Source organism: Mastacembelus armatus, chromosome 13, assembly GCF_900324485.2.
Source record: "Mastacembelus armatus chromosome 13, fMasArm1.2, whole genome shotgun sequence".
In the NCBI taxonomy this organism is placed as follows: domain Eukaryota; kingdom Metazoa; phylum Chordata; class Actinopteri; order Synbranchiformes; family Mastacembelidae; genus Mastacembelus; species Mastacembelus armatus.
The window spans coordinates 9,860,290-9,874,563 of record NC_046645.1 but is presented as its reverse complement, the minus strand read 5'-3'; the positions used below and the strand labels follow the sequence as shown (position 1 = coordinate 9,874,563).

Below are 14,274 nucleotides of genomic sequence, written 5' to 3'. Positions count from 1 at the left end.
ATTAAACCCCAGTGCATCTGATTGCAGCTTCTGGCCACCTTTTGTCAGATCATTTTTTGTCTCTATTCAGCTGCAGGTGTATTATTTCCATCCTAAATCTGTTGCAAGTTATTGGCACAATTACCTGTGTGCTTGACCTGCATCCTACTTTTGTACTCTATTGCTGTATCTTGTCTGATTGTTCTACCTGGCCAACTACAATCCAGTTTATTGAATATTTAACCTGCTTGTTAGTCTGTTACCTGAGCTGTGACAACCTAATTGAAAGGAAAAAGGTGGGCTCTAACCTAATGTTTGTGACTTTCAATTACTGCACCTTCACAAATCCAGGCAGAGATACTTTTAGCTGAAACCTTGTGCTACGTCAGTAGCAATGGACAGTATGCTCTCTTGTCTGACAGATATTTACACCTTTATCCTCATGGACTATAATGGATATGCCATATCTATTGTGGAACATTTAAATCCCACTTTGATTTGGCTTCCCTAGGGTAGACAAAGCAGTGGGTTTAATCGATCTGCCAGATATAATGGAAGAAAACTTATCCTCATGCAGATATTTAAAACTGCTGCTCATGGCACGCTGTTGTGTGTAAGGCTTTGTTTTCAGGCTACAAGGCAGACTGGCACATACTATGTGCATTCATCAAAACCACACATCGGGAAAAAACATAAACATCTTGGAAGTTGGATGTTCACATTCGCTGCTAAATCATTTGCATAAAAAATGAGTTTAGGTCACAATGTCTTATGAGAATAGACTAACTGTCCATTCAGTTAGTCTATTCTGAACTGAACTGCTGTCTATAAGAGGATGAAAACAATAAAAAACAAGGAAAAATGAAATAACGGTTCTAGGATTTATATTTTTAAAAAATGAAGCTCTTTTGACATAAGAGAAATAAAGGAAGACAGTACAACTTAATCTAGATTTTGTACATAAACATGAAAACAATTTATTTTAATCCATTAATTTAACTATTAAGAATATACATGAAATGATAATGTTGGTGGTCAGGAAGTAGGAAATTGTAATAAGTAAACAACTATAATAGTAGTAAGCAATTAACCAAATCAAAGCATCTTGCTCAGCAATGATCAGGGATTTCTCCTTCCTACATTGCCCTCTTGTGGATTTGACCATTTGAGTTTTCCCTCAATTTGCAGTCATCTTATCAATTTCAATGATCCATGTGCATGCTGCCATTAAATGAGTAAATACTGAGAATAAAAAGTTTGATGGTGAGTAGAAGAAAGTGAATATGTGCACATTATCCCATGGTTCTTGTTTCGCAAGAAAAGAGGTAATACATATTTTGCAAAGTTACTTAACCTATTTTTTTAGCACTGTAAATATTGTGTCTTTCAAGGGAAAATGTGGCGTCATAACATATGTGGTTGCATGTAAAACAAAACTTTAAATGTGGGTGTACTCTAGTTATTTGACTGAATCTGAAGCAATTTGCATCTCCCACTACATTAGTATTCATTTTAAATAAACCAATAAATTAAGGTCATTTATCATAATCAGCATTTTGAAAGAACGGTTCAGTTCAATAATGTTCTGTTAATCATTACTATAGCATTATCATCACCATCACTGATAACTATACACTACTTATAAACCAAGAAAAAGAAAGATTAAATTGATCGAAGTCAGCACAGAAAAGGACAGTTCAGCATATCACCAGTGTTTGGTGAGGAAGACCTCTTTCAGACTGTCTAGTGCCTCCTCCTGAGTGATCTTCCTCCACTCCTCAGGTATTGATGCAGGCTTCTTCTGATATTCCTTTGCAAATTTCTCGTTAAACCTCACCAACACATACCTGCAAATTAAAGAAGCTAATTATTGTTTATATATTATTTAGCTAATTTCGTACAGGAACACTTGGGAATAATATAATTAAACTGAGATATAACATGCACACTATTTAACAGACACATTTCACTGTTATTAGTAATATATAAATATTGATATTATTATATTCAAGTCTTAGAAAACTACACACTACCTCCAGTAAGGACTGAACATCTGGCTGTTTGGGTCCTCAGGGCAGAGGTCCCAGTTAAGGTAGGAGGAATCAATGTCCCCGCGTGCTACAGCTGTATTCTGTGCATCATTGTTCAGGCCTGGGTTGCTCTGGGTCATGATTTCGGAGAAACCAATATAGGACAGAGAACAGGAGTCAAATGGCAGTACACCTTTGGGCCGATGGAGCACAGCCCTGTGCACCTCATGCCCCACTTCCTCCACCTCACAGGGGGTTCCACAGAGCGGACACTGCTTGTCGCAGCCTCTCACTTTGCTGAAGAGACAGTGTTGGGGTTGAATTGGAAGGGATTGTAGAAGCTGGGTGATGTCCGAATTTTGGGAGAACTCTTGAACTAGGTTCAACCGCAGTGCAGCCAGTAACTCCATTAGACATGTGACAAAGCGATCCCATTCTGTGGTGATACTGAAGAGAGGTCCCTCCAGAGGGGTCCTGTTAACCTCCACATCTGCATTTCCCTCTAAAGTTAGGCACACACTCTCCAGCAGCGGCTTCGTATCACTCAGCACACTACCAGTGCTTCCTGCCACTTGGCTAACTGCTGCTGCAATTTTTCCAACAATTTCTCCAAGCCTCTGTTGCCTCCATTTATCCAGTGATTCAGAGAGGTAGGGCAACACTGTCTCCTGGATTTTCTTCAGTCTGTAGCTGTCATAGGAATGTAAGTACTCCAGGAATCTTTCAAAGCAGTCTTCCTTGATTAGATCTTCCAGCAGGTTTTGGTGGAAGGTATGTGGGGACTGAAACTGCTGTTCTTTAGCTTGGACCTCCTTTGAAATTTTCATCCCCAATGGTCTGTAGATGTAGTCCAATACTGTAGGTTTGAAGACTGTGGTGGTGAATGATTGGGCTACCCTCTGACACTGGTCTTTCTTTCTGAACTCGTAAATAAACTCTGCTAAGTGTGTACTCTTGGCTGCAGAGATACATCTCAAAATCTCTGTGTCTTTGGCATGTTGCTTTTGAAAGTCCTGTATTGCAGCACTGCAGAGATAAACTTTAAGATCCACCTCAAAGGCTGATCTGATTTCCATAGATTTTTCCTTCAAAGCGTTTTCAACATTTTCTAACAGTTCTGTAATATAGCTGTCAGAGAAACCTGTTGGTAAACAAGATTTTTCTGCGGCAAACTGTTTGTATTTTTCTATGATAGTGCACGCTACCTGCTGAGCTTCTAATCTCTGGAGCCTGTTGTTGTCTTCAAACATGTGCTTTAATCTGTTGCGGTATCCAAAGTGATCATCATTTATCTGGAAGTTTGATTTCTGGTTTTGGTCAATGACTTCAAGTTTTTTCATGTGTTTTTGGAGACCGCGGCTGATTAAGTTGTCTTTCAGAATGTTTGTTACTCTTGTAGTAATATCATCTGTTTCTGAAGGCCTGAGGTCAAGACCGGACAACGTCTTACACCAAACAACCTCAAACTCTTCTTCTAGTTCTGCATCCTGAAGGAGAACTTTGGTTGACTTGCTGTTGTCCACCAGTTCAAGTAGCTTGGACTCCTGTTCTTTTCCCAGTAATGTCTTAAACTTTTTCACTCGTGTGGAAGAACAGTGGCTCTCATTGACTGTATCCAGCCTTTGCATTATCTCTTCAGTTTTACGCTCCTGAAGGTCATCCACATTGCTCATTAAGATAGGCTTGAATGTTTCAGTGTTTATTTTGAGCAGGTCATCCTGTGTCAAAGAGGCCTCTACTTTGGACCTGAGTTTGTCCACCTCTGTTCTGATCTCCTCTCTGGCTTCATCCTTCAACTTACTCAGAAGGTCATTTTGGACTGCATGATCCAAAGCCTTTGCCTTTGTGGCAAAGATTTCATGTGTTGCTGCCATAAGCCAACTTTCCATGTGCTCATCGAAACTGCCCTCCCACTGGTAAAACTCTGTGCACAACAATGAGAATGCTAAAGGTATATCAGCATTTTGCAGACGAATGGCAAAAGAATCTGTTTTTACTGCATCCCAAACAGCACACAGATGGCTTATAAATTCAGAGAGACTCGAGGCTTTGGACTTTGTTGCACACTTCTTAATTGCCCCAAACAGGTTTTGCTTAAGCTTTAACACAGCCTTGCTATACTGTTTATCACATGGCTCAGAGAGGGGAATACTGGACCAAGGCCCTCTGACACAGGTGATACAGCTTGAGGTCTTTGCATAATGCTTATCACCATTGTTAGTTGCTTTGTTCTCAGTCTGAGCCTGGAGCATTTCAGAAACACGCCTTAATTGTGTGGCTTGTAATAAACTGTTAATTCTTTCATCCTGGGTCAGGAGTTCACAGATGGGCGCAGAGCCACATTCTCTGATGCGTAGGAGAGCATTAACTATGACAGTAAAGACGGCTTCAAAATCAGAACCTCCATGGGGAGAGATGTTTTGCATTAAAACATCACTCAATCCTGTTGCAACAGTGGCCATCTCGTTGTCATGGATCTGGGGATTTATTTTGTTGTCTTGAGACAGTAGGCCCAGACCTTCTACATCAATTAACAACAGATAATCACACTCCATGTCCTTTCTAAGGTTATCAGGTAGGCAGAGGGCGTTCATGTATATTCCCCTGGTGGACCTTTTTCGTCCTTCAGCGAATTTAACCCCAAATAATGCAGAAAGAACCTCAGCGTTTCCAGCATGATGCACTCCAATGTTTGTCAGCGCTCGGGTCCTGCACTGTTGAGGTAGGCGGCGTTTGAGCTCTGCAATTACACAGCTCAGCCAGCGCATGGGGATGTTTGCGGCATCTCCATCCATTAATTCAAGTGGAATCCCATAGAGAAGCAAGTCTGCCGCTAAGCTAGGCAGACGCAACACATTGTGGCTACCACTTCCAGGGCTGATGTGCGTTAGCTCAAAAATTAGGCCCATTTCCCGTAAAAAGTGCTCAAGACCCAGTGAGAATGGATCAGGTTCGGAAGGATATGAAACTGAGACTACCCGATCTTCAGAGGAAGCATCTGGGCACATAAGTTGTTTGGCAGAAGTAATAACATCTGATTTAGCTAATGCCAACTCTGGTTCCTCGTGCTGTTTTGCTTGGCAGCTTAGGGCTCCATTTTCAGCAGACTTCAAGTGACAGTTTTGTTCCTCAACTACTCGATCTGAAAGTTGTCCTTCAAAATGAACCCCCTTTCCAGTAACTTCAGCTTGAATTTCTTTTTTATTCGATGTCATATATGACTGCTGCTCTATGGCTGGATCATGTGTCTGCTGAATATGGTCTTTTTGTTGTGACTGTGGTTCTGTGGCTTGATCTATAGATGTCCCCAAACTATGCTCCAGCTCTTGTCCAATGGCAGAGTGTTGCTCCAAAACCTGCAATTCATTATTTACAGGCAGCTCTTCAGTTTGCTCTGCATCAAATGATGAATCAGTGCAGAAACTATCACTGTCTTCAATGTTTTCATTTTCAACACTTATATTTTCTGTCTGCAAGTTTGTGAGTAGAGCCTGTGGACTGTTTTGTCTTTCTATTTGCTTTAGCTGAAGTCTCAACTTCATCCAAGATAGAAAATAAGTCCTCTCCATTTTATCTGTTGTGAAAAGCGCATTGGTGAAAATCTTCATCACTGGGGTCATTTTGTAGCTGCCCAACTCAGCCAAAATGTCTTTTTTATCTTTTTGCAGTTGGGGGTCTATTTCTTTTCCTTCTTTTTTGTGCTTGCTCTCCTCTTTTTCAATTTTGGCCAATTTGCTCCATAAGGGCCCCTGCAAAGGAAGCTGCTTCTCCCTAAATTGAGCAGAACCCTCATCTAAACCTTTCAGCATTTCATCCACTGTGGCCATTACATTTTTACAGACTGGTCCTTCATCCACATTAAGGCCTAGGTCCTCTGCTAATTTTGCTGCTGCCTCAACTGTAACAGGTAACAGATCTGGTAACAGATCTTTCAAGGTGTCACACAGCTTATTTGCCAGTTCCTCCTCACTCAAAGCTCCCCCTTGCAGCACTGATCCTTCAGGAAGCCCCATGTTCTCTTCAAGGTTCTGACCAACAAACCCAACCACTCTGTTCTCCTCTTTCTCACTCTCGTCAGAAAGATCAATCAGTATGAGCTTTCTTGCCATTTCTCTGCAGGAAGCAAGAACTTGTTTTTCTTTCTCCCTAAGATTTCCAGAGAAAACAACCACCACTGAAGATGCTTGACATAGAAGGTTGAGACATTTCTCATGCATAGTGGCATCACCACGTAGGTTTGAAATGACTACAGGGACAGGGAAAGTTTCTGTGGCAGTGTCTCCAGTGGGTCGATACCATCCAATCTCTACCAGGCCATTGGAGAGTCTTCGTGGTAGCTCTCCTCCATCCACCCCCCTGTGGAGAAATGTTTCACTCTGAAATTTGAGTCCACGGATGACATGGTTTAACACCTGTGACTTAGAGATACTGCAGAGACCAAGTTTCACACAAGAAACCATTGGCATGCATGTACTTGCCAAATGCCCCTCTTGGACTGTCCTGTTTTTATCTGGAAAATGAGATCTCCACTGGCTCAAAACACCTCTCATGGGCCACAGAAGGAAGTGACTGGGTTCTTCTGGATCTATGTTTGGAAGGACTAGGGGCACTGCAAACTGGCATTGCACCATGCGCATTGTCATCTCTTGCTGAAGGAAAGTGTTGGAAGACATAAAGACCGCTGTAACTAGATCAAGAGGATGGATGGCATACTGACTTTCTTCTCCAACATGATTGACCTTCTCTTCAGATGATTTGTTCGCATCATTCTGAACATCATAAGGTGGCTTGCAGCAAGAACTCCGGGCATCTGGACTCAGCATCCAAAGACGTTGAAGGAAAGCATTTGGTAGATCCTTGGGGTCTTGAGGAGCTTTGTTCTCCAGAGTCCAAGTGCTGATGTCCAGCATAGATGCTGGGTCCAGTGGTGTGGTCCAGAAGGTCTCCAGGCCCAGTTTATTTAAAACCTCTACCTGAGCATTGTCTTTTGGAGGTTCTGATTTAAGGGAGAAAAAACACAGAAAGGAAAGGCAATAATTTAGGCTATAGATTAGCTGCATTAGTTAGATAGATTAACATTAAGATTAAGAATTTACTTTATTCATCTCAAACTGGGAAATTCCACTCTGCATTTAACCCACCCAGGTGCACACACACAGCAGTGAACACACACACCGTGAACACACACCCGGAGCAGTGGTCAGCCATTGCTGCAGCGCCCGGGGAGCAGTTGGGGGTTCGGTGCCTTGCTCAAGAGTCTCACCTTAGTTGTGGTATCGATCGTTTTTGTTAAAAGTTAGACTAAATTATAAATAGAAATTGCACTAATTTGTGATTTAGTTTTAAGTTCTTACCTTAGACTACGTTTCATAAACACAAGGGTTCTCAAGTGTATATGACAGTTCATAGATAATGATAACAAAGCTAGAAGGAAAAGTATTAATAGCTTGATTATGGATTTAAAGAACATTTTAAAAAGCATAACATTAGCAGGTGTATTTCTATTTATCCCTTTAGCCCACTAGCCATTACATTTCAGCTCAGGATCTCACCTGCAGACAAAACTGCAGCAATTTTACTAATTAATATTCACAAGATATTTAGATGAGCTGAAAAAAAAAGTCATTTAACTAACTTTCTGTAACATCACAACCCCTGGAAAACAAAACAAAAATAAATAAGTAAATAAACATACTTTTCCTCTTGCTGGTTAGCCTCCTAGCAGATTTGAATGACATGATAAATCCAGTTGATTGTCTCTCGTCTCTGTATTAAATGAGTTTTTCTTCTCTGGCAGGCCACATCACTATGGTGAAGTGTTGTTTGTAACCCTGTGATTAAAATTCATAACACAATCGTTACTGGCATACTAAAGGCAGCAGAACACAGTCAAGCATACCAGTAAGCTTCTCTGTCCTAATACTATTCATACCACATAGAGTCTATTTGCCAAAAAAAAAAAAAAAAAAAAAAAAAACCCCTCTGCCATCTTACTTAAGAACAGATTGAGATATGTGTCACCCTGCTGCTTCAGTGGACTGCTATTTGTGGAAAGTACGGAGGAGACAGGTTTGTCCTGACTTTTAGCTTTACGAAATGCTTCAGTGAAGCAAGACTCTCTTCTTTGCTTTTCACTGCAATAAAACCTGATGGGTGACAGTTTGAGCATTGTCTGGAGACTGTTGGAAAGCTAGAATACACCACTGACAGTTCAACAATAAAGTGATGGCCACTTAGTTTTACCACTCTCTTTAGATTTAGCTTAGTTTTGGCTACTTCCTAGGTATGAACAGTAAACATGCCTCACTTTTCCAAAGCTGGACTATTGCTATTATGCAGCTATTAGAAATAAAGTTTGTACCAATGCAAGTGTAAGTAGCATTTTACTGTTATAGCTAATCAAGATGGACCTACTATAAATGCTATAGTTGATGGATGGACTATGCAATTACTATACAGGTACTATTCTAACAATACACAGCGGCTACAATAACTAAACATTAGAGATCCATCCAAACTTAGATCCATGATATATGGAAAATATCTGCATGTTATATCCACATAAGGAAACATTCAGTCCCTTTACATCCAACAGTGAGGCAACCAATAAACATTTGGAAAAGGGAAAAGGGAAATAAAGCGTAGAAATCAAAAAACCTTTAGGTTTCCTTCACATATTTATTCCTCTACATGTATACATGTCCAGATACATTGTCTATACAGTGCATTTCCTGGATTCATCTTATGTTTTGAGCTGGGTGGAAACTGTAAATGATGCAGTGTTCAAATTAAACCTCTCTGCCCAAAATGCATATGAGCATCTCTTTTCCATTTTGCCACATGCTCCATCATCTTTGGGAGATCAAAATCATCATTCATTATATGCCACATTAGTATGAATGAAAAAGTGACTTCTCTGAAGCCCATATCACTGCTGAATTTTTTAAAATATAAAGATCACTCCAGAAATTGCAAATAAATCCAATCTCCGAGCCAGCTGGAGTGAAATTATTGTCACTGTCAGAGCCAGGGAAGACAAAGTTTTTGAATTGCCATCAATCTTGCTACCAAATTGCAGGGCAAAAAAGATTTAATAATGTATCACTTGCATTAAATCATTCTATATCTAGAATCATTGATTCTGGTTGGAGTTAGTTTAACCTACCTTCTACACACTTTCTGTTTAGTTTAGTTCAGTCCAGTGTCTAGACTTCGGGTTGTGCAGTTCTGAAATGATTTAACAGCAAAGAAGAAATAAATTCTGATTGATCTTTTTTACCTGTGTCTAACCCAAAATTTTTAAAGTGCTGCCTATATTGCCCTACTCACATACATGTTCATATATTTCTTATGGAACGAAAAAAGTACATAACCTAATACATTGCAGGAGCTGTAATATAGTTAATGCAATATTATAATGTTGATTGTGAACACAACTACCATTCTGCATAAATAGCCTATATTTCTCCATATCCAATAATTATCCTGTTTCAGGTCTCAAATAAGACACACATATTGGTGTAAATATTTAATATTCACTCTAATTGTGTCGGTTAGTATAACTATTACTAAAATGATAATGTTCTTACCAATTTCTCCTCATACAAAAGTGTCCTTCACATCTGATTTGTAACCAGGAGGCTTTGTCTGCAGTGTCTGTAGGGAGAGCTCTTATACCTGCCTGTCCAGTGATAAGAGGCATTCCTGCATTCCTATCTAATCCTTATGACATCAGTCATACAACCTTTCAGCAAACAACAACAAATATGAAGTTAAGTGTCACTGAAAGGACATTAGTGATTATGTTAAAATTCTTTACATGACAGACTTGATACTCAGTGTTGATAGCAGCAGACAGTGTCAGCATCTCACAGTGTAGAGCTTGGAGAAATGTTTTACAGGCACCTGCCAAAGGATTATCATTGGTCTCCAAGGGTGAGAGACAAGGCTCCAGACAATGACGCACATGAACCCCTAGTCATGTGTGATGTCTCAGATAGTAGTCTCTCTGATTACTACAAATAAATAGCTGGAATACTGATGTGCCCTTTGATTCACAGAAAGGCCATTCCCTTTGCCATTAACTTGCTCCCACAACCTCACCTCTGCAACATGACTGTTGTTTCTCATGAATCTTAAATAATAAGGATAGGAGTGGACAAGTCCAGTGTTCCTGAGAGAGAGGTTTGAGGGAACAAGGGCATGTGTGTCATAAAGATGTTTGGTATCCTACCAGAGATGCAACATACACACATAAATCATGACTACAGTGATACAGAGTAAAACAATATAAATATGACAACAACAATAAAATAATAAACTCAATCTAACATTACTGACTGTACAGAATCAGGAAACAAATGTAATATACCCAAAACTCTGTTCTTATTTGTATGTTGGCCTTTGGAAAGTCTACATTTAACTCCTAAGATACCTTTGCTGCAGAAATGCTGCTTTTGAGTTAGCGACTGACATTTTTTCACACTTCTCTCCATTTTATATGGATATTTCCCCAGTATTAGGAATTAGGAATTAGACTTTTATGATAAAACAGCATCGTTGCCCAAATTGGATCTTGATCCTATTTGAAAGAAAAGAAACATCAATAGTTTATACACTATACACTTGCATATTTTAAGGTGTGATTAATAAAAAAACTAGTATTCAGAAGGTTGATGTTATTTTTTTCAAATCATACATATCTGAATAAAACTTGATCAGCCATGAGAGAACTGAAAAGTTAGAAACAAACCTAGGGGTTAATTGCTGTGCTGAGAAAAGATTACTGTTTCTCTATTCCTGTCCTCCTAAGCCTCTTTAAGGAGTCTTACCCTGGTGTGATAGAGACTGTGAATAAGTGTGTGTATGTGTGTGAATGTTTGTCCTTATGTGTGCCTAAGAAACTTGTGTGAGTGGACACTTACTACTGCATATTTCATTGTCCTTCCACCGAGCAGGCCTCCGTTGCATTCCTGATTACCTGGACCTGGACCTGGACCTGTGCAGACTTATCTCTCCATCAGCAGGGCTGAGGAAATCAATTGAAAAGCAAGGAGACCATTAAGGATTAATAGAGACGCTAACGGAATAGTGATCAAGATGTTGATCACCATGCTAACAGCCATGTATGTGATGGTCAAAGTCGCAGAATCGGTAAGATGATGAAACAGGAACTGTGCTGATGAATATTTTGGTATGACATAAGAATTTACACACGTTAATGCAAAAGTTATGTTCTCTTTGAATATTAAAATGTTGTTTCACCCAGCAGGTTGTTATTGCCAAATATAAGTAAAGATTATAGTAACAGCATCCAATTTTGATACTTGTGATAGTAAATTTAGATTGATTGATTTTGAATTCCTCTTCTTACTCCTCTGTTCTTACTATATAACATCAAACACTCATGTTTGCACAGAGAATTGTTTAGCAGCTCAGGAGTAAAAAGTGCCAGATTTGAATGATGGGGTTGCTTAGATTTTACACTGACCCAAACACTGATGCTCTGAAGTCCTGTTCGTTTTCAGATAGGTGTACGGTTGACACGGCAACAGGACCCTTTGCCTTACATGGTGTCCCAGCCTTTGCCTTGGCAGGTTCACTCAGTGTCACACAGCCGGAGGAGCAGCAAAGCAGATGAGGTTAGTTGTAACAAGTGCTCTAGCTCAGTGCTGCTATTGTCACACACTTCACTATGCTGACACACCAGGACGAGCAATTCCTTATCTCTAAAAACAATGCACATTCATTCTGCACAGCCTCTAGCTCCACCTCATCTTTTCTGCACATCAAGTGATCACACATTTTTCACAGGAGAATGGAACTTGCAGTAGTTTCTGAGGAAAATGAAGTAACTTGTTTTTTTGTTGTTTGCATTTTCATTCTACCAATGTAGTTAGAAACTGTACTCAAAATAACTTTTCTAATCTTCTGTTATCTAATGACGAGACAGCATGTGGGGAGCTGAGCAGTCAGGTGCGAGTCACCGCGTGAGCATATAAATTGGTCATGCGTTCTATGTTTGCTTATAGGAGGATTAGGAGGACAGTAAAGGAAAGCAGAAGAATGTAACAGTTCATGACATTTGGTGCCTCAGAATGCAAACAGCACCAGTCAAATTGTACAATAACATAAAATAGAGTTAAGTTTAGCATCAGGCTCAGTTAAAGTTTTTTTGCCCTCAGCTATTCACTATAGGTCAATCAATAAATCCTTGCACAGAGATCAACACTGCCCACAGCCTTTTTGTACTCCTGCATAAAGCGGCACTTTTCAGCATTTTTTTTATTGCACATCTCTGATGTCTTAGACATAAAACATAGTAGCTCAGATGTGCATGGATCTTTGTACATTCTTTCTTAGTTTGACGTAACTAGTCTGAAGGTTGCTTGTGAGCTAGACCTTTAGAAAAATTAAGCTGGCAAATAAACAGACAGAGATGAAGGGATGGAGTGTGGTGTTTGGTGGTGGTTAAATGAGGGCATAGGTGAGAGAGCACATTAGCCCGCACTGATGAAGTAAGGAACAGACAAAGAGGAGCAGGGGAAGAAAGACATTTTGTAGTATAGACCTGCTGCAATTTAAAGAGAGAGCAGGCCTCATTGATGAGGTCATGGAGCTGGTGTGTGGGACCAAATGCAGGCATAGAGCCAAAGTGACGGGTAAGCAGACTAAACTGGTCCACTCGTCAGTCTCTGGCTTTCCTGCAGTTGCACTGCTTGAGCTGTAATCCCAATCAAGGGGATTTGTGTTTGAGGTCATTATTCTGTAACTGTAGATAGAAAGGACACACACTCACACTCACTCAGACACTGATGCAGTCACACATACACATTACACGTTCATTCCTTAAATGCAGAACAGATTGTACACTTGAGTAAAAGAATTTAACAAAAGCACCTGTGTGACTACCTGTGTGTACGTGGCTGATGCTTTACAGCCACTGGTATGTGAACAATGTGCCTGCTAAATTCCAGATAAGACTGTAACATTGATAATCATTATACCTGACTAGTATCTGCATCTTCTGCACATCTTTACAATACTTCCCACCCCCCTCTCTCTATGAGTCAGGTGGAATGTATCTTGTAAATTACACGCAGATTTTCTGTTTTATTTACAGTTTGATGGCTTCAGGAGGAACAGTATAGGCGTATATAGAAAAAGTAAGTAATACTATAAAATAATTAGTTTTAATGCTGGCTATTTTTCTGCTATGATGGCTGTCATTGCAAAGTTAACCACTACAGTTTGACCTGAATTGCTGTCAACTATAACTAACAAATGAAACTGTAAACAGAAAAATAGCCCGCTTGAATCAATGCTAATATGTACACAATGTGTTTGAACTTAATCATTGCTACAGACTATGTCTCCATGGCTATTGCCTCTGCCTCTCTGGCTATCCCATGTGTCCTGTCGTGCTCAGACTCCAAAGCCAGCAATGGGACGTGCGCTGTTCCAGCTCCTCCTCCTCCTCCTCCACTCAGCCCTGTTGAAGTTGAGAAGGCCGCCGCTACCATCCAGACCCATTTCAGGAAATTCCAACAGAAGAAACACAAGAATGGCAAGTAGGTGGACAAAGAGGAACGGCAGTACAGACAACAGGAAGCAGATGGGACGTATGTAAATTCCCCAAGCGATGGACGAACTCTGTGATGACAAATCCATATGTAAACTCATACGCGAATGTACATATACTCAAACTGTGTAATAAGGACCTAGTGGATCTCCTTAGCTTGAAAAATAATATACATCTGCATCACAAACGACTGCCTGTAATTTTATGTCAATATGCTGTGCATAGATATAGATATACAGAATCTAAATAGGCAGTTTGGATCGTAAAATCGTAAAATTTGATCAACCAAATTCAATAAACTCCTCTGACAGCCTGAGTTGTGTTTCATTGCAGCATGTTGCCCTCTAGTGTTTGAAGGCATCAACATTTGTGTACTGAACTAAATTAGATACCAGTAACCAAATGAATAGATACAAACAAAAAGACTATAATGAATTAAAATGATGATATAATCAAAGTAATAATTAACTGCTTACTCAGCTGGACCAAAAAAAAACAGCCAATCACATGGCTCGGTCTGCCCTGTTTGTCATGGTTTGAAAAAACAAAGTGCAAGGAGGAAGAGGAAAAGGATAAGACAGTGTTACACAATAAAAGCTTTAAAAAAAGGCATTAGGACTTTTAACACTTTCCTCATTATACTGAACAATGATCAGCCACAAGATTAAAATCACATGGCTGATT

At 39.9% G+C, this 14,274-nt stretch overlaps 1 protein-coding gene and 1 long non-coding RNA gene across 2 annotated transcripts; one reads left to right on the top strand and one right to left on the bottom strand.

Moving 5' to 3' along the window:
* Positions 1 to 1,684: 1,684 nt before the first annotated feature.
* gvin1l2 (GTPase, very large interferon inducible 1-like 2) lies at positions 1,685 to 7,747 on the bottom strand. The gene is made up of 4 exons (XM_026313492.1): positions 7,705 to 7,747; positions 5,323 to 7,005; positions 2,013 to 5,085; positions 1,685 to 1,826 (listed from the first exon to the last, which is right to left on the bottom strand). Exons 1-4 carry the CDS (start codon positions 7,745 to 7,747, stop codon positions 1,685 to 1,687), a joined length of 4,941 nt encoding a protein of 1,646 aa, XP_026169277.1.
* A 3,290-nt stretch (positions 7,748 to 11,037) lies between these two features.
* On the top strand, positions 11,038 to 13,209 carry LOC113125753 (uncharacterized). The gene is made up of 3 exons (XR_003295174.1): positions 11,038 to 11,162; positions 11,537 to 11,650; positions 13,132 to 13,209. It is a non-coding gene; the product is annotated as an uncharacterized LOC113125753 (long non-coding RNA).
* Positions 13,210 to 14,274: the final 1,065 nt, after the last annotated feature.